Raw genomic sequence first — 21,361 nt, forward strand, 5'->3', positions numbered from 1 at the left:
TATTTAAGAGAATACCTCTGGAAAGGTAATGAATGCAAAATAACACATTATGTAGGGAAGGCTATTTTCTATTATAAAAAAAAATAAATAAAAAGCCATAAAGCTACTACTTTTCAAGAGGTAGAATGTTAGTAGCAATAAGTTTTGTGTGATAATAAATTGGATTGTTAAGGTTGTACAGTAGAACAAGTATCACCACTTGAATTTTTGAGGCTCTGCAGCCAATAGTTGCAAAAGGGAAAAATGTTTTTGGTACACAGCATATAGAGGTACTTTTAAAGCTATGAATGTATATGAATATATTGTATGAGAAACACCAGTTTTTGTAAAGATTTCCCAAAGCTGAGGGCTAGAGCTATTGAAGAAGATTTGTGTTTAACCTTATATTAACAAATGTATTCTTACTAATATTGCCCCACTGAAATTGTTGTGTGAAGTCTTATATTTCTTTTTTTTGATATTTATTTTCCCTTTTGTTGCCCTTATTATTTTTTTAAAAATGTTCACCTCAGTTCCACTTCTTTAGGGCAGCATAGGGCACTCTTTTCTGCCAAGGGTCATTTGAATATTCATAATATCATACATATACAATCCCTATACAAAATTATCAACTTAAAAAATTAGCCCTGGGATTGGGTGGTGGCGCACCTGGTTGAGCGCACATGTTACAATGCTCAAGGAACTAGGTTCAAGCCCCCAGTCCCCACCTACAGGGGAAAAGCTTTGTGAGTGGTGAAGCAGGGCTGTAGGTTTCTCTGTCTCTCTCCCTCTCTACCCTCTAGACTTCTGGCTGTCTCTATCCATTAAATAAATACAGATAATTAAAAAAAATTAGCACTTAATGGCTAGGAAAATGACTCAACTGGTAGAGCATGCCTGAGGTCCCCAGTTCAATCCTGGCACCACATGTACCTGTGGTGCTCTGACTTCTCTTTATCCCACTCTCTCTGTCTCATGTGAAACACTCTCATATGTAATAGTTTAAAAAAATCACTCGGAGTCAAGCCGTAGAGCAGTGGGTTAAGCACAGGTGGTGCGAAGTGCAATGGACTGGCTAAGAATCCTGGTTTGAGCTCCCAGCTCCCCACCTGCAGGGGAGTCACTTCACAATCGGTGAAGCAGGTCTGCAAGTGTCTATCTTTCTCTCTTCCTCTCTGTCTTCCCCATCTCTCTCCATTTCTCTCTATCCTACCCAACAACAATGACATCAATAACTACAACAATAAAACAACCAGGGCAACAAAAGGAAATACATAAATAAATATTTTTTTAAAAATCAGCACTAAGTACTGCTGTGAAAGAAACTCCTAGATTAATTGGATTTTTGAGTCCTGTCTGGTTGTATTGGCAGTACTGGACTGAACGATTCTGTGGGCTGTGGGGCTAGATATTCCCTATCTCTGTTTTAGGATTACAAATCGCAAAAAAAAAAAAGATCAGTCCATGAAGTCAGTGTGTTACAGCACTCTCTATCACAGCAGTGTAAATAAACTTATCTCAGAAATGCTAACTTCTTAATTTTTTTTTAAAGATTTTTATTTTATTTATGAGAAAGATAGGAGGAGAGAGAAAGAACCAGACATTACTCTGGCACATGTGCTGCTGGGAATCGAACTCGGGACCTCATACTTGAGAGTCCAAAGTTTTATCACTGTGCCACCTCCCAGACCACAACTTCTTAATTTTGTTTGTGGACAAATTTAGATAATTATGTGTGTTTGTCATGGCTGGGACCTCACCACTCCAGGCTGACTTTTCCAGAGAAGGGGTGAGTGTGGTGAGATGCCATACCACCAAAACTTTCACCAGTGTGGTGGGAGTTCAGCTCAGACCTGTGTTGCTCAAGTGACAAAGCAGGTCACTACCCAGACAAGCTATTTTGCTTACCCCAGTTGTGTTGTTTTACATTCCAGTAATATTTGGCTCACAAACACAAAACCAAGTAAATCTTTTCTCTTTGTCATCTCAGCCTCGTATACGAAAGTGTTCATTCAACTGTTAAAATAATTTGTTTTATTTCTTGAATTGCTGGTTATGTTTCTCTACCCCAAACTTCCATTATTAACTTGATATGAACTTGACTTTATTTGAACATTAAGTTTAATGGTCTGTTTTTTTAACAGTGATATGTAAATAACATTTTTTCCCCTTTCTAAAAATAGATTTGGACTGAGCAACAAATTTGAATCAGAATTCCCTTCTTCATTAACTGGAAAAGTGAGTGTTTCAGTTTTGGTTTATTTTTGCTATTTTTATATACTTTAAAACTAGTCTTTTTTTTGGGGGGGGGGTGGGCAGGCAATAGTACATCCAGTTAAATGCACACAAGCAGGTCTCCAGATGCCTATCTTTCTCTTTCCCTCCTTATCTTTCCCTCTTCTCTCAATGTCTCTCTGTCATATCCAGTAAAATAAATAGTTAAAAAAATAAAAATAGTTGCCAGGAGATGTGGATTCATAGTTCAGGCACCCAGCCCCAACATTAACCCTGGTGGCAAAACAAAAAAACAAACAACAACAAAAAAAAACCCAAACTAGGCTTTCCTAGGGACTAGGTATAGTAATTAAGGTGAGCACCTGGGTTCAAGCTTCAGGGCTTCAGCTGCAGGGGAAAGCTCATTAACAGTAAAGCAGTGCTGCAGGTGTCTCTCCCCTCCCTCTCAGTTTCTCTGTCTATCAAATTAATTAAATTTTTAAAAATTCCAAAAAATTAAAACGAGTCTTTCCAAATTATGAAAAAAATGTGCTAATTAGAGATGTTTATAGACAAATGTCACACTAAAGATTTTTTTTTTTGCATTAATATTGCAGTACTTTTACATCTTAAAATTTTTACATCTTAAAATTTCTTTCTAGGTAGCTCCTGAAGAATTTAAAGCCAGCATCAACAGAGTTAACAGCTGTCTTAAGAAGAACCTTCCTGTTAACGTACGGTGGCTACTCTGTGGCTGCCTCTGTTGCTGCTGCACATTGGGTTGCAGTATGTGGCCAGTTATTTGCCTCAGTAAAAGAGTAAGTTGAATGATATATTGTAATTTAAATTTTGAAGTAGGCAAGCGATTTTGCATTTACTTAGTTTTACTTAATTAAATAATTAATGTTTGTATTGAATATGTAACTCTGTCCTGGATATTACACAAGCATGATCTGATCCAGTAGAGGAGTGATTAAATAAATCATGGTGTGTCCACTTATTTTTTATTAAACACTCACCGGAAAACTGTATCATTTGTATGGCACCGAAAGTTGACAGTAGAATACATTCTGTGTATATTGATGACAGTATAATATAATGTATAGGAGTGCAGGGTTTGACTCATCACTTATTTCTCTGATGGTAGGGATGTTTCACTAACCATAATTTTTATTTATTTTTATTTTTGCCTCTCTAATGGGGAATTAATGGTTTCATTATACTTGTTGGCATACAGGTACCTCTTATCTCCCCATGTTAGCTGTCCAGGTGTCTGCAAGACACTGCTTGCTCAACCTAGTTCCTTTTCCCCCCATTCTACACCTGGATACTAAACATTTAAAACTCTTTGAGGAGCTAGATACATTCAGTGGTAGAGTGTATGCTTTGTATAGATGAGTCCTGAATTTGAGCCCTCCATGCCCTGGCACTAGTAAAAAATAAAAACTGTAGAAGACCAGTTTGTAAAATGTCAACAACAACCTATATGAATAGGATTGTAGTATGGATAAGATAAAAGTGTTCATTAAGCTCTTATTTAAATTTCCAAGTGTCTAATACATTTTGATTAATGACATTATTACCAGTATGTGAGATAGTAGCATGAGATGTGAGTTTATTTCCAGATGGTAATATTATTGGGAATTCTGTTTTCTTGTCTCTCTTTTTTTTAATTTCAGTTTTTAAAAATTATTTTAAGGGGAGTCGGGCTGTAGCGCAGCGGGTTAAGCGCAGGTGGTGCAAAGCACAAGGACCGGCATAAGGATCCCGGTTCGAACCCCGGCTCCCCACCTGCAGGGGAGTCGCTTCACAGGCGGTGAAGCAGGTCTGCAGGTGTCTATCTTTCTCTCCTCCTCTCTGTCTTCCCCTGCTCTCTCCATTTCTCTCTGTCCTAGCCAACAACGACAACAACAAAACAACAAGGGCAACAAAAGGGAATAAATAAATAAATAAATATGAAAAAAAAAATTTTATAAGTTGTGATGAGCACATAGTGATGCTGTAGTCAGAAAAATGTTTTAAAGAGTCATGGCTTTGATTGTTTTATAATGAAAGATTAACAAAGTTTTGGCAGAGATAAGCCAAATTAATTTAAATTGAACACATTAAATTTTCTTAATGCTTTAGAAATAATGATACATATAAATACTTCTAACTTGAAATTAAATGATGACTATATTTGTGTAATTACATTGTATCATCAGATAATGATGGGCATGGAAAGACAAATTCTATTTGCACTTTGATCTCTTATAAGATGAATAGGTTCCTACTGAAAAATTTTTACTAGTACATTATTGAAGAGATAATGTCTTTGTAGAATTACTTTTGTAATATTTACAATTGTTTTCTTCAGATCAGTTTCAAAACCGTGGAATTAAATTTTTTTTAATGTAATCTTTGGTGGTTCCTAGAACTACATATGGTTAAATTTATAGTTATTGTAGTGTGCTTATTTTCATATTTATTGAGTGACCTTAAGAGCAAGAACACCAGAACCAGAGCATCACTTGGTATATGCATTTCTAGGGGTCTAACTCAGGACCTCATGCTTGCAAGTTCTGTGTTTTGCCGCTATGCAGCCTTCATGATCATAACTCTTGGTAGTTTAGGTTCCTTCTTTATTTTATTTTGTTTTGTTTTATTTATATATTTTAATGAAAGAGCGAAAGATACAGAGAGATACCAGAATAAAGCTCAGCTCTGGCTTATGGTGGTCTAAAGGATTGAACCTAGGACTTTGAAGACTTGGAATGAAATTCGTTTCCATAACCATTCGGCTGTTTCCCCTGTCAGTAGTTTAGATTCCTTCTTTCCTTCCTATTTTTGTGTGCTTTTATTGTTTAAATGATTTGCTATATATTTAGTAGACTGGTAATTTGTTGTTGTTTAGCCCATAGTTTTATTACTCTAAAAATCTTTTAGATCCTCGGCTGAGGAGATAATATAGTAGTTATGTTAAAATATTCTCTTACCTGAGGCACAAAAGGTCCCAGTTTCAATCCCCAGCACCACCAGAAACCAGAGCTTAGTCATGTGCTGATAAAAATAAATCGTTTGGAGCCATTTTTTTAAAAAATATATTTATTTATTTTTTCCCTTTTGTTGCACTTGTTATTTTTCATTGTTGTTGTAATTGTTGTTGTTATTGATGTCGTCATTGTTGGATAGGACAGAGAGAAATGGAGAGAGGAGGGGAAGACAGGGGAGAAAGACAAGACACCTGCAGATCTGCTTCATTGCCTGTGAAGCGACTCCCCTGCAGGTGGGGATCCAGGGGCTTGAACCGGGATCCTTATGCCAGTCCTTGGACTTTGTGCTATGTACGCTTAACCCGCTGTGCTACTGCCTGACTCCCACTTTTTTTTTTTTTTTTTTTTAAGATTTTGGGAGCCTCTGCTTTTTTTTTTTTTTTTTTTAATGAGTACACAGGATGTTGTACATGTGCACAGTGTAGGATTTAGAAAGTTTCTTAGCAACTTAAGGCATTTTTTTCAGGTGTTTTATTAAATTCCTTTTTTTTTGTTTCAGGGATAAGGCACATTCATTAGTTATGTCTAACACTATAATCTTTAGTCTTAAGATTTTATATATCCAGATTAGATGGAACATTGATATGCCTAATTGTTTATGACCTCTACTATCCAGTAAGCATAATACGTGACTTGGGTTTCTAAAAAGTGTTACATACATTTTCCTCTAATGATGTAAACTATTAAAGAACTATTGAGAGAATGACGTGAAGGTTTTAGAGATCCTGAAACAGGTGCTTTGTATAATGGAGACTAGAGCAGTGGTTTTTAACTTCTCAATTGTTCTGGAAGCCTTCTGAGCCTGTAAACCTTAATTGTGATAGCATAAGCCAGAAAATCGATGCTTTCTGATTTGTGTTTGCTGTCAATCTGGCCTGGTTTTTGTTTGATTTGTTTTCTCTCATAAAGTATTTGTTTCCATTTCCTGAGATTTTGTGTACACACACACACACACACACACACACACACACACTTGTGTATGTATAAATTCAAACTTTGACAGTAAGAGCCTGTATTTTGGCTGTTTCTTTTTTCTTTTTTTTCCCCTGATTTGATACTGATTTACAAATTTTGTCTTTATTTCTTTTATTTTAAGTTTTAGTACACCTAGACTTATTTCTAGATGTCTTTTCTCTCAGCTTCAAATTTAGTTACCTAATACAAGTGAGCTATTTGGGTTATGGTGTAGTAGAGATTGAGAATCCCAATGGAAGAGATGAAAGTATAGGTTTTTGGAGTGAGAATGCAGCCTTAAAAGACAAATTCAAAGGAATTTGAATGTGGTGGAATAATAAAACTAAATATGGGGGTAAAGCAGCGGGTTAAGCATAAGGACCCCCACCTGCGGGGGGGGGGGGTTACTTCACAAGCAGGTCTGCAGGTGTCTTTCTCTACCCCTGCTGTCTTCCCCGTCTCTTGATTTCTCTCTGTCCTATCCAACAACAACAACATCATCATCAATGGCAACATTAACAACAAGGGCAACAAAATGGGAAAAAATTGCCTCTGCGAGCAGTGGATTCCTAGTGCAGGCAACCTAAATGTAAAGTGTCTGTATATGGGAGGAATTGGAAATATTCTTACTTAGTTATGCTGACAGTATTTAAAAAGTACCTAGAACTTTGAGAACTCTAATTATGCTGTGTTTGGGACTTCAGCATTTATAATCAATAACTTTGGATCAGAATGAGAATGGCATTGGACATTTGAATAAAGAATTAGATAGGGCGACGGTAGATAGCATAATCGTTACGCAAAGAGACTCTTGTGCCTGGACCTCCAAAGTCCCAGGTTCAACCCCCCACACCACCATAAGCCAGAGCTGAGCAGTGCTCTGGTGTTTCTCTCTGTGTCTTTCTCTCTCTGCATCTCTCTCAAAAATAAAATAAATAAAATACTTAAAAAAAAGAATTAGATAAAAATGCCTCTAAGATATTGCAGATAATGAAACAAATCAAACAAACAGATTTAAAAGCATCTTAATGAAATTTTAGTGAAAGAGGAATGCTAAAAAGTTTCTAATGAAAGATGATGAATGAAATGTATTTGCATGACAACCATTGTTATGGATTGAAGATGTAATAAATTAGTACTAACATTTTTCAGAATACTCTCCAAATTTATTTTATTTGTATAATAAACATTTATGAGCACTTTTGAATGGTTATTAACACTCTTACCTTCAATATCTTTTTTGTCCTTTAATGTACTTTTAGAAAAATTTTCCCTTTTGTTGCTCTTTTTTTATTGTTCTTGTTGTTGTTATTAGTGTCGTTGTTGTTAGATAGGACAGAGAGAAATGGAGAGAGGAGGGGAAGACAGAGAAAGGGAGAGAAAGATAGACATCTGCAGACCTGCTTCACCACCTGTGAAGCGACTCACCTGCAGGTGGGGAGCCGGGACTCAAACCTGGATCCGTACGTGGGTCATTGTGCTTGTACCACATGCACTTAACCTGCTACGCCACTGCCCGACTCCCTTTTAATGTACTTTTAAATGTACTTTTATTAGGTGGTTTTTGGAACCTAGCCTTCCTTATAGGAGAATGTTTATGCTGTTTTTTTTAAAAACTTTAATTATTTATTTATTTGTTATTGGATAGAGACAGGGAAATTGAGAGAGAAGGGGGAGATAGAGAGGAAGAGAGACAGAGAGACACCTGCAGACCTGCTTCACTGCCTGTGAAGGGACTCCCCTGGGTAGCCAGAGGCTTGAACTGGGGTCCTGATGGTCCTTGCACTTGGAGCCACGTGCGTTTAACCTGCTGCGCTATTGCCCAACTCCCATGCTGTTTTAATATAGTGATAAACATAGTAGTATGAAATAAAATTCACAGAAATTTCTGTCACTGAAATCTAAAGCACACTTGAACTTGTATATCTAAATGATAGATCTTTCAGATTTGTTTAATAAAACCTTCTGCATTATACTGCTTGAACTTTACTGCTACTTTAATGTAATTTTACATATTTGTAGTTTGCATATATGGCTTATAATACAAATCACTCCAAACTGCTAAATAAACACACATAGACACCATAACTCCAAAACTGCTAGTGGTATATTCATATTATATATGTGGACTTACTTTTCTATGAAATTTGTAGTGGAGTGATAGACTCCAATGTGAAAATGAATTATATCTGCTATTGGCAAAATGTAATGTATTGCATTCTTCTAGGATTTTATATCTATTCAAAATTGACATATGATTCATAAAAAGCATACTTAATGTATGCATCTTGATGAATTTAAAGATAAGTATACATTTATAAACTGTCACTATAAATAGTGCCAGAAATCTAACTACTTCCTCTAACAGTGTTCTTTCCCCAGTCTTTATTTGGTGTGTGATTGAACATTTTAAGATTTACTCAGTGCATCATCTTTTTCTTAGCTTTACTGAGATATGCTGACGTGTATCTTTGTGTAAGCTTAAGGAGTACTAATGATTTGAACATCTATATGATTTGAAAGTTAACTCTGTCCTTTTGAGTAATCAAAAGTAAACAAGTGTGATAAATAACACAGCATATAGTCATCATTCATTGTTTATCATATGCTAGAACTGAGTTGATCAATTTACTTGTCCTGATCATTCAGTTACCAAAGTTATTTACATTATTTCTATTTTAAGGATGAGCAAACTGAGGCTTGTATGCTAAATAAGTTTTTTCCCTAGCAAATAAATAGAACATTTTTTTCATAATGCTAAATCATCCTTGAAACTTGTGTATTTCTCTTAGAATGAGAATGCCAAGTAACAAGTTAATGCAATGTAAGGAGGACAGGGACTCTTAATAAAGGAAAAGTTGTATTTTTTTTTTTTTTTTTTTTTTTTGCCTCCAGGGTTATCGCTGGGGCTCCATGCCAGCACCACAAATCCATTGCTTCTGAAGGCTATTTTTTCCTTTTTGTTGCCCTTTTTTTTTTAATCATTGTTGTGGTTATTATTATTGTTATTGATGTCATTGTTGGATAGGATAGAGAGAGAAATGGAGATAGGAGAGGAAGACAGAGGGGGAGAGAAAGATACACACCTGCAGACCTGCTTCACTGCTTGTGAATGTGGGGAGCCAGGGGCTCGAACTGGTATTCTTTATTATTATTATTATTATTATTATTATTAATTTTCCCTTTTGTTGCCCTTGTTGTTTTGTTGTTGTAGTTATTGTTGGTGTCGTTGTTGGATAGGACAGAGAGAAATGGAGAGAGGAGGGGAAGACGGGGGGGGGGGGGGGGGGGGGAAGACAGACACCTGCAAACCTACTTCACCGCCTGTGAAGCAAATTCCCCTGCAGGTGGGGATCCTGGTGCTGGAACCGGGATCCTTATGCCGGTCCTGGTCCTTGCATTTTGCGCCACGTTTGAACCGGTATTATTACGCACGGCCTTGTGCTTAGCGCCATGTTCACTTAACCCGCTGTGCTACCGCCGGACCGAAAAAGTTGTATTTTTATATCTTGTTTTAGATATTTAGTTTGTGGCTTCTTGTCCCCTCCTTAACAGCTCATCTATTCACATTGTGGAATAAATAAATAAGTTCAACTTTGAAGTTTTATTTCAGTTTTGGAAAAGGTATCTCATGTAAAGGTTTTTTTTTTTTTTCAAAACTAAAGGAATATATTGCTGTTTCACTTTAAAGAATTATTTCAGGCTTGAAACTTAGAACTAACTCTTGTATAAACTTAAATTACAGCAATGAATGTAAATGACACGGCTTTTAACTGTAATACAAATATTACTAAATTCTTACTACGAAAGAGGGCACTCAAAAAGTGTAATCTTTAAAGCTTAGATGTGCCCAAATGACACTGGGACTTTAGATATATGTTAAAATTCTTTGAAAATTTGTTTTTCCAAGAGTTTCTGACATTTATTTTTTCTAAATATTTAGAAAATAGAAGGGGTGGTATAGAAAGGGGTTTGTAGAAAGTTTTATCAGTCTTCTTTACTGTCTAGTCTGTTGTAACCTGTTCTTAATTTCAAATGTTTTATTTAATTTTGATTTTTGGTTGTATTTTCCTGCCTGATTTGATATTCTATGTGAAAAGTAGTATAAGTTGCAGAGGGAAACCGCAGCAATCAAGGATCCATTATTTTTACTCTTAGGTAGACTGGTTGAGAGTGTGGGTATTTTGATCTAATTGCAGATTGAGCTGTGTTGGGCATAGGTTGCAAGTGCTTAATACAATTCAGTTCTTTGCGAAATTCTGTTTTTCTGTTTCTTAGGTATGATTCTTCTAGATCTTATTGATGCCGATCACAGTCTTTGTCTTTATCCTAAAAGTTGTATTAACCTTAAGATATTTTGAATTTAGATAAAAAAAACCAAAAAGTTTAATTTAGAGAAAAAGGCCAGAGCACTGCTCTTGTACGTGGTACTGGAGATTAAATGCAAATACATACAAATCCCATGCTCTTATTACTGAACCTTCCCCTGGCTGCCTGAATTTAGCTTTTTAGTCTTTAAGTTTCATGCAGATTCAATTGTTTTAAGGGGGGGTGTGTGAAGGAGGGCAAGAAATCAATCATGTTTGTTGGAGAATCTGCTTCCACTATCAGGATTTTATCTTCTAAGTGCTAGGAGACTGAGTAAAATTTCTTTGCCTCTCTTGCTTGGCCTCTCACCCTTACATGGTGCCCAGAACTCAGTAATCTCTGTAGGGAAAACTGTTACATTATTTAGTTGACTTTTGAGCTGAGCACAACTCAGTTTTGGCATTTGGTAGTGCCAGGGATTGAATCTGCAGCCTTTGGTGCTTCAGGCATGAAATGCTGAAGCTTACATTGCAAAGCTACTTCCCTGGTGCTGACATTGCATTTTAGAGCACATCTAATTTCTAATACATTGACTCAGCTTTTCTTTTTGTTCAATAGAGGCTCACCATTAGTGCCATGCCTGGTTCCCAGCCTTCCCTTAGAGTCAAAAGAGAAGGGAAATGGCCAGTAATCGAGTAATTTGGGAGAACTTTTTCTCTCTCTGATTTTATTTCATCTAATTTTTGTAACTACTGGATTTTTCTGATCTATTTAAAATAAGGAGCAGCTAGAAGATGGCTGAGTATTGGACTGCTCCTGAGGTTCCCAGTTCTATCCCCAGCACTGCCATATACCAGAGTGATGCACTGGCTTATCACCTCCCTCCCTTTCCCCTTCATGTGAAACTCTCTGAAATAAAGTAAATAAAATCTTAAAAAAGAGAAAAGAAATTGAAAGTTTTTTTTAAAAATAAGGTTTTTTCCCCCCTTCAATTTATTCATTTGTGTATGTGGTATGAAGTATAATTCCTTCAGTTACTTTTACTTTAGAATTATGCAGTTTGTTACATGTTTGGAAGGAAAGAATGATGTAATTGGCTTCTGTCATTTTTTAATTTTTTTTTTTTTTACAATTTTTATTAATCTTTTTTCCCTTTTGTTGTCCTTGTTGTTTATTGTTAGTATTGTTGTTGGATAGGAAAGCGAGAAATAGAGAGAGGAGAGGAAGACAGGGGGAGAGAAAGATAGATACCTGCAGACCTGCTTCACTGCTTGTGAAGCGACCCCCCCCCCCCCACAGGTGGGGAGCCAGGGGCTTGAACCAGGATCCTACTTTGTTCCTTGCACTTCACACCATGTGTGCTTAACCCACTGTGCTACCTTTTTTTTTTGTTAACATACTTTGAAAATGATTTCTTTTCACATTCGAATTTGTCAGTACATTTTGTAAGGGCTTTGCATTCATTTATGATTTTGTCTTTGATGGAATTTAATTTTCCAAATATATCTTGTTTATTGGTTAGAGACAAAAATTGAGAGGAAAGGTAGAGATAGAGATGGAGAGGGAAATAGAGACACCTACAACATTGCTTCATCATTCATGAAACTTCCACATTGCAGGTGGGGACCAGGGACTTGAACCTCGGTCCTTACACATTATAATCTATGTGTTCAACTGGGCCTGGTACTACTACTTGGCCCCTGGAATTTTAATTTTCAATGGAAGGATTTAGGAATTCTTATCACTTAATTCAAGTACAAGTAAAAATAGACTTAGCAACTTAAAGTGGAAGGAACATAGTGTTTAAGGTTTGAATCCTGATTTGAAAATCTAGTTGACGTAATCCCCTTTATTGATTATATGATCTTGGACAAGCAATTTTACTTCTGTAAAGCTGAGTACTTAATCTACAAGACAGAAATAAACCTTGTCATGTTGCTGTATTTTATTGCTGAAGACAAGGTGTAAGCAAAAATAAAATGCATTTTGGATAAATCTCACTAAGATGGCAGAACAGAGTGGAAGAAGTTTCTAGATGTTAGCGCAACAGACTGTTAGAGCTAGAAGTTTTTAAATTTAAAGTAAATTGGTTGTTGAAGGCTGACAGTGTAGAGGCTTAGCTATCTAGCAGGATGTTGATATGTTCTTCCATTAGTGATATGTTTTTCTTTTTTTTCCTTCTTTCTTCTTCTTCCTCTCCCCCCCTCCTCTTCTTCCTCTTTCCTCTCTCCCCCCCCCCAGGCCCACATCTCTATAGTGTATTAGAACATCTGTTTCAGATATTGGTGTGAGTTTTGACTTGACAGTACCACAGACTACCTGGAAGTATAATTTCTCCAATTGTTGGTATTTCAGAATCATGCTGTTTGTTACATATTTGGAAGAAAAGATTCCAGAGATCACATGATCTTGATTTCATATCCTAGCTTTACCATTTTCTAACTTTAGTTTTCTTAGTTCAAGTAATAGTTTTCATATAAAAATGAAAGTAATATAAACTGTTCTGTTTATTGTGAATATTAAAAAAAAGATGATAAAGGAAAGATGCCTAGGGTGAGGTCAGATTCCAAGTAAATATCAGGAAGTGCTAGCAAGCTCCTTATTCCTTGTTTTCCAATTGTCTATTTTAATCAATCTGCAGGCATTTCTTCCCATTCTTTTGGTGCTTATATGAGTCTTATATAAATCTGTAGTTTAAAAAAAAATACTACTGATAGGGCAGGGGTAGATATCATAGTAGTCATGCAAAGGGGTCCAGTCCCCTGCACCACCATAAACCACAGCTGAATAATAATAAAAATATCCTGATAGGCAAGGGGGTGGATGGACCTGCCAGCTTCCATGTCCAGTAGAGAAGCAACTACAGAAGCCAGAACTCTTTCCTTCTGAACTCCAAAAAGAATTTTTGGTCAGTGCCTCCAGATTGAGGAAGGGTAGGGAAAGAAAGATAGGGCTCTCTCTGGACCCCAATTCCATGAGGATCAGAAACATTTGTCACCAGGAATCTTTGTTTAATTTATATCATCACCAAAAAGGAAGTGAATCTGGAAAACACCAGAGGAAGTCAGGCACTGTTTCCGTTATTTGAGAGAGAAGAGGAAAAAGTGATATTTGCAAATATTAATAAGTATAAGTGTGACTTAGAAAGAAAATGAAGGTAAGACTGTAGAAAAATGGGGAGGTATAGGTAGATAGGTATAGATATACAATCAACTAACCTGTGACCTTGGTAGAATTATTGCAGTTTCCGCTGGAAGGGAATGGGATAGAACTCTGGTGGTGCAAACAGTGTAGAATTATATGTAACTACATATAATTTTGTAAATCACAAATAAAAATAAAATAAAAAATTCCTGATAGTAATATTTCTGATATATTTTAGTGTAATTTTTAGTAAAATTCATTTGTCTTATGAACAATTTTTCTAATTTTCTGTCAGTTGAAACTTTTTTGAGTTCCTATTGGTAATTTCTGAAGTGCTGCTAGAGGATAGTAGTAACTCCCTTAAGATTTTGTGCCACATTTACTGTATTTGTGCATATATGGCTTTTTCGTTGTCTACAAAGTAATCTAAAAAGGTTAAGAAATACTAGTCTAACTCACCTTTGAACTTATATCAAGCATGCCTTATTTCAGATTGTTGCCTGTAAGCTATGCTCAGTAATGTGTGTGTGTGTTTATGTAAAATTTCTTTTTTTAGATAAAGAGAGGTAGAGATAGAGTGGAAGCAACCACAGCCCTGAAACTTTTTTCAGTGCAGCAGAGAGCAGGCATAAACTTAAAACTTGTTTTAAGGGAGTCGGATGGTAGCGCAGCAGGTTAAGCGCACGTGGTGCAAAGCGCAAGGACTGGCTTAAGGATCTCAGTTCGAGCCCCCGTCTCCCCACTTGCAGGGCAATGAAGCAGGTCTGCAGGTGTCTCTCTTTCTCTCTTCCTCTCTGTCTTCCCCTCCTCTCTCCATTTTTTGTCTGTCCTATCCAACAACAATGACATCAGTAACAACAATAATAACTACAACAATAAAACAAGGGCAACAATAGGGGAAATAAATAAATAAATAAATAATAAAGAAAAAGAAAAAACTTGTTTTAAATAAGATGTTGAATGTTTAAAATTTTATATTCACGTTCTATGACATTATGAATAAATTCCATTTGGGTAAATTTTAATTTGTAAGGTTAAATAGCTGAATTTTTATTAATAGTTATTAGTGAGGAATTGCTTTTTATCATTTTATTGGGGGCTTAGTGGTTTACAGTAGTTGTTGACAAGATATTCTATTTTTTTACTCTCTTTTTTTAGAAGTTCTTAAATTTTTTTATTTATTCTTATTTATTGGATAGAGACAGCCAAAAATCAGAAGGAGATAGAGGAGAGACACCAAATAACACCTGCACACTGCTTCACCACTGGCAAAGCTTTCCCCCTGCAGGGAGGGACCAGTGGTTGGACCTGGGTACTTGTGCATTGTAACATGTGTACCTGATGAGGTGCACCACTACCCAGACCCAAAGATATTCTCTTTTATACATTTTGGTTTCATATTGTCTTCTTTATAGCTTAAGAATGCCATTTCTTGGGAAAATTTAGAGAAATCTTGTTTCCATATTTAATATTTTTATATAGACTTGTACTTTTCTGTAATCCATGACATTTTTATTAATTTTATCATCAAGATCTAGAAAAACCACTTATTGAGAAATCACCTTTTACAGAACTGATTGTGAATAGATGAATCATTGGCAATGAATATATTAAGTAATAATGGTAATTACATATAGAGGTAATGCATCAAAATGATTTGCTTCCCTAAAAGGTTTATTTATACTGATCAGCATAATTTGTTTATAGGGAATAATAATTTATTCCTTAGAAAGCTGTGATATTAAAAACAAAAACCAAAAATGTTTCATAATAAGCCAAATTTGAGTTTTTAGTTTGGTAACTTACTGTATCTGTTGTATTGTGTTAGTATAAACTTATACTAAATGTGTCTTTGGGAGATGATAGAGGTATGTTATATCCAGTATTAATTGTGATTAATCATTGTTTAGTGATTTTATGGAATATCCACACTACTTTATTTCCCTTGCAGCTTTCATGTTTTGCTTTATTTCCACAATTCTACAAAAAAAAAAATTTGAAAATAGAAAACTTTCTATTCTGTTATTACTTATAAGTAAACTTTAGTATTTGAAATGATATTTTTGGATCTCTGGTTTCTCTAACATTGTTGAATGATTATATTAGAGCTAATTTACCAACAAGAAAATATAATCTGCAAGATGCTAAAAAAAAGAAGTGTATGGGAAAAAAACTGTAGTGAGCTCTATGTGATGGAGATGGGTGTGATCTCAAATGCTTGGAGCTGTCTTTTTCCAGACCAGGTTTATGACATGACATTCATTATTCTCATGAAAACTTGTAACTTGTTTGCATGTGAGTTGGTGGTCTTGGTCCTTTTAGTTAAAGATACGATTCTATGATAAAATTAGTTTTCTTGATCATGTCAGGCAGATAGACTGAGGTTTCATTGGTAGAAAAAAACCACTAACCTGTCCTCTCACCCCTAGGGTGTGAGCACTGAAAAGGATTAAGGCCCACTGTAGGGAAGCTTGCACTGAAGCCTGCACTGCCCTTTCCCCTGTTCTTTCAGTTAAATAGAAGATTTTTAGTTCCCATGACTATCAATCCTGGTGCTTTTCAAAAGCACCAAATTCTTTTAAGAAAATTAAGATGACTTATTTTTAGAAATCCACTTGTCTAAAATGCTATTTGTAGAAAGCTAGATATATTTGTTGGCATTTTGTGTCTTATACTTTTTTTTTTCCTGATGCATATTAGTTTGCTTTAATTTTTTAAATTTGATAGTTGATGAAGCATTTAAAAATTAAGCACAGCTTTTTTTTTTAAATTATAGAGTTTGACAGTGTTGAATCTTAGATTTCACTTGAAGTAGCTATTGAACAATCTGGTGGAGATAAACTCTTAACTTTTATTTCCTACTGATTGCATTTATAAGATACTTTATTCTCATGTTTAAAGACTTTTAAATAGCTTTTTAAAATGCTAAAGTGCCACATACTTTTTCAGTATCTGCCAAATAGGTATTTTATGTTGAAATATATTTTGATTTTCTAACTAAAAATCATAGAATATTAAACATTCTTTGTAGTTAAAGCTTTTTTTATTCAATTAATTTGAACTTTTGCTGTTACTAATATAATTTGTGACACAATTTCTTCCTTTATTTTTCTTCTTTTTCTTTTGCATTTCATTTCATTTTTTTTTAATACGGTTGCTGGAATCTATATACTTGTCACCTTGGTGTGCTAGAAATGTTCTACTCAGTTCAAGGGTTTCTTTCTGGTTTTGTATATTCTCACCTGCTCTTCACTGTAAATCATTGAGATGTCAAGTGTAGTGATTAATTAAGCTGCACGTGCAAGTGCCTTTTTTCCCCCACCTGTCAAGCTGGAAAGAAATCTTATAGCAAGATTATATGGTGCTAATTCACAGCTTTTACTCCAGACTGTGAAGTGTGCAGAAATATTTTATTCAGAATGCTGCATACCAGAATTGTTTGGTTTAGAATTCTTAAATATTCTAAGATCTAATTAATTATTGCCAAAACCCTATCATTAAACTCCTAATTAGAGGCAGAGTAAATTTAGAAATCCTACATCAATATTTTGGAATTTAAAGTTCATACTTTGTAATTATCTTTTATTTAAGTTACTTATAGTTTCTCTAAGTTACTTTGTGATGTTCAAGTGATATGTACATGTGTTATATATAGTGTACATATATAAAGTGTATATATTATGTCATATTTACTCACAAACTTCATTCAAAATGAGGTCCATTCTTGTTATAATATAGCATGAGTTTAAATTTGTGATGAAATGATGGTGGTCACTACACTTTTTCTTTTGAGTTAATATTTGTAGTATGTAAGATTAAACCTTTAATTTTTTTCCACTAATATAAAACAACCGACTTGGAAAGCTTGTTCTCCTCACCCTAGTTCTTTCACACACACCTCTTTTTAGTTCAGCATGAGTTAAACCTCAAATTGTATAGTAATCTTAATCTATTATTAAGAGGTCCTAGAAAGGAAGATTACAAGGTAGATTCAGATTTTGAATCAGTTTTGCCATTGGTTTAGCAGCGGGTGGGCAGGCAGATGCCTGCTCAGAGTAGAACCTATTGCCATTTTTCACCATTGATAGAGTAGCCTTTCAGAGTCAATGAGCTCTGTCAATGTGAGCTTGTCAAGGCTACAACTTCATAGACCTGAGAGGCGGTTTGAGAGGTCAGCCCTTTTCAGGTTTGCTGTGATGCAAATGAACTTTAATGCTTAAACAACTATTGGAATTTTTATGTCTGCTCCTTGTTCTTTTTTCTTCACAAAGTCATTGACGAGACATTCAGTGCTTTTTAAATTGGAAGTTGCATTGTGCTAAAGACCTAGTACAGATTTACGGAGGGCTGAAAGCAGTTAGATCATGTTCTTTTCATGGTGCGATTAGAATCAAATCGATTTCCCTACAGCCTTCAGCATTCAGATGGCAATTTTAACAAAGCTTGGGGGCTAGACAAGGGACAAAACGACTGAACTGAATGTTAATTACACTCTGCAGCCTTATTTTCTTTTGATTTGGGGCTGACTGGCAACTAAATTAACAAAAAGTGTGACCATAACTGCTGCCCTATTTTCATTTAAAAGGAGAGCTGCCTCTAAAAGGCTATCTTTACAAAGAAACAAGTGAGGTCTGCTGATCATTGTTAATAAGGGCACTATTTTCTTTAAAATTCTTGCCCCAAAAACTGTTCCCAACAAGTAACATGATAAATTTGGAATTGGTGTAATACTACACAGTGCATTAGTTACTTTAATTTTTTTATGTAATCAGTTTAGAAACTCTAATGTTGTTGTAGTAATTTATTGGTCGTTATGAAGTATAATTGGCACCTACATAGCTGTGGTGTGTCTTTAGTACGTTCAATATGCTCAAAGATTGTATGGTAACTAGATTACAGTGGATACATTTACTATTAACATCAAACTATTCAAGACCAGCTTGATCCTAACAATTTTTTACCTAGCTTATCTTTGCTTCATGTGCACATTTTCATATTTTATTACTTATTTGTGGTACATTAATAACACTAGGTGCTTTTTTCCTTCCATTGCAAGGAAGTGCAGCTGCACCAAGTTGCAGTTGATTCTTGTGGAAACACTCTCCTTTTGCACCTGCAGCTGAGTCAGTCTCATCCTAACACCTGGCACCATGAATTATCCTCTCCTTTCATCATAATCCCAAGCAAGAAGCATTTCATGTCACTTAGTATATATGTACTGCAATAATCAAGTGATCTTAAACGCAAATTTCTGACTTGATTCCTGTAATAGTAGTATTGAATCAAGACTTTGGTATTACTATTAGATAGAACTTTTTGTTTAAATAAATTTTTTCCTGCTTGAAAATCTTTACCTGTGGAGTAATAATTTTCATCTTTTAAATTTGGACATTATTTTTTAAGTAGTTAATTTGATAACTAATTGATTTTTTATTGACTTTTAATTATTCACCTTTCTATTTGCCTTCAACACATTTTGTTAGGAAATATGAAAATAGTCTTATCTTTAAAATATATACTAAGGAATGTCAATACTATTTAAGTATTGTAATTTTTTAAGTGGCAATTAAATTTATATCATAATCTCATTAGGTTTTTAGCCTTTCATAATTTAGAAGCTAGTGAATTTGAAACAGTTAAAAAGTGAAACATATACTATAGAATAAAAACATCTTTATTTTTAAAAGTACTATTTCTGTCAGATTACCAATATTTAATGTTAGTACGTTGATAGTTATATAGACTATCCTATACACAATCACTGTCTTATATTAAGTTCTCTCCTTTTCACACAGAAAGCAGCTGCAAAACAAAGTTTTTCTGAAACCAGTCAAGAGTAAACTTTTTTTCTCATTTGTCTTCCAGACACGAAGATCGATTGAGAAGTTATTAGAATGGGAAAACAATAGGTTATACCACAAGGTGAGTACCACAGGGAGCAGCTTCGTACTGTTGGAGTCTGAATTGCACAGTATGGAAACAGATGCTTTTGTTGAACTAAAAATATGAAAGGTGGACAAATGGTTTAGTCTGTGTGCTGCAATAAAATAGAGCTCATTTTTCTTCTTTTGCTCCTCTACTTGTCTAGCTGTGCTTGCACTGGAGACTGAGCAAAAGGAAATGTGAAACGAATAACATGATGGAATATGTAAGTTAAAGGGCTGTTTTGTGAGTTTCTCTATTAAATGATCATTTATTTTGCTTCTGATCTTATTCTTTCCATGATTATTAATCAGCAAAGGTGTCAGGAGCTTAATCTCCTGAGCGCAAGGATTTTTTACGGTTCACAGTTGCATGGTTTCATGTGCAGGACTGATTTATAAAGTTATGAATGACTTGAAAACAAGGCTTCACTGTGTTCTGAAAAATAATAAATTAATTGCCAAGATAAAATAGCCTGAACATGTGTTGATGGAGTGTGAAATTTTAGATGCTGTATAAAGAATAACCACAACTTTGGTTACGCAGCAAGTCAGATATGGCTTTTTTATATAATGCTAATCAAGTTTCCAACTATGGAAGAAAACCTTTCAGCCAACCCATTGGAGCTTAAGAAACCTTTAGCCTTTATAGATTTTAACTACCCATACTTCAGTAGCCTTTAAAGAATTTTTCAAAATGTTACTAGAATGTTGTTTGTAAAAATTATCTTAAAAGAAACTAGGGGATGAGTTGTTGTTCATTCTGTGTTTATTCTTTAAAAGATTAATTTGACATGTGTACAGTGGATTTTATAATTTATTAAGTATGGGATTTAATTTATTGACTCCTTAATTTTCTTTCCTTTGAAAAGTTGATAATACTATAGAAAATTATGATTTACTTATTCTATTTTGAGTTTAGGTTATTACATTAAAACAAAAGCTCTAAGGAACAGTTAAATTGTTAAAAATTAAAGTTATCGCCTTTGTAAAGTATTTAACACATCATGTCTGATAATTTTGTCCTATTCTTTGAAACAATGTAGCCATCATAGGTAGTATATGTATATGCATATGAAAGATTGATTAAAACAGTGCTTAAATAGTTGGAAATTATCATAAAATCATTTTTTCTCTGTAGCATTTTCCCTTGCTTTCATTATCATACAGTCATATCTCACTTCTAGCCTTGAGCATAAGACATTTTTAGATGTATTTTTCCCCCATAAAATAGCTCTATTCAGTGAATCAAATAATGTAGATTTTACCATTATCTATTATACCAAACATGTTAATTTATGATGATGAGAAAGACACTTGTTACGTCCTTGTAATAATAAAAGAAGCACATTCAAATAACTTGTTTTGAGATTGACCTATAAAAATGTGAGTCTTGTGATTTCCTTGTAGATTATAGGGAATTTTATGTATTTTGGGGGGGGGAGAAAGAATTATACAGATTTTGAAGTTTCTTATGAAAAAAATTTGTTGTGTCTATAAACTAAGCTTAAAACTGAGAGTTAAAAATAAATTGTGTGCTTCTCTAAATGAACTCTGGAAAGGAAAACAAAAGAGTCCCAGTGTTTTTATTTTTAGACAGAGATATGAATGCTATTCACTTGAAAAAATACACATTACATGCTTAGTTTTCTATTAATTAAAAATAATTTAATTTAACAACCTTTCAGATATTCTGAAATACACTTTTGTTTGATTTATCATGAATGTTTAGAAATTAAATACTCTTGCTAAAGCCATATTTTTAATTTTTTTTAAGAGTGTATGTTTTCGATAATTGAATGAGGTATA

General features: G+C 34.6%; 1 protein-coding gene across 1 annotated transcript in view; it reads left to right on the plus strand.

The window, feature by feature from the left end:
* The window catches only part of CHIC2 (cysteine rich hydrophobic domain 2), a 39,595-nt gene that overhangs the window by 10,547 nt on the left and 7,687 nt on the right, over nucleotides 1-21,361 (plus strand). The window contains exons 2-5 of the mRNA XM_007539718.2: nucleotides 2,163-2,217; nucleotides 2,856-3,011; nucleotides 19,497-19,553; nucleotides 19,720-19,779. Coding sequence (XP_007539780.1) covers nucleotides 2,163-2,217; nucleotides 2,856-3,011; nucleotides 19,497-19,553; nucleotides 19,720-19,779 — 328 coding nt within the window. The remainder of the gene's footprint in view (nucleotides 1-2,162; nucleotides 2,218-2,855; nucleotides 3,012-19,496; nucleotides 19,554-19,719; nucleotides 19,780-21,361) is intronic.

Source organism: Erinaceus europaeus, chromosome 3, assembly GCF_950295315.1.
Source record: "Erinaceus europaeus chromosome 3, mEriEur2.1, whole genome shotgun sequence".
Taxonomy (NCBI): domain Eukaryota; kingdom Metazoa; phylum Chordata; class Mammalia; order Eulipotyphla; family Erinaceidae; genus Erinaceus; species Erinaceus europaeus.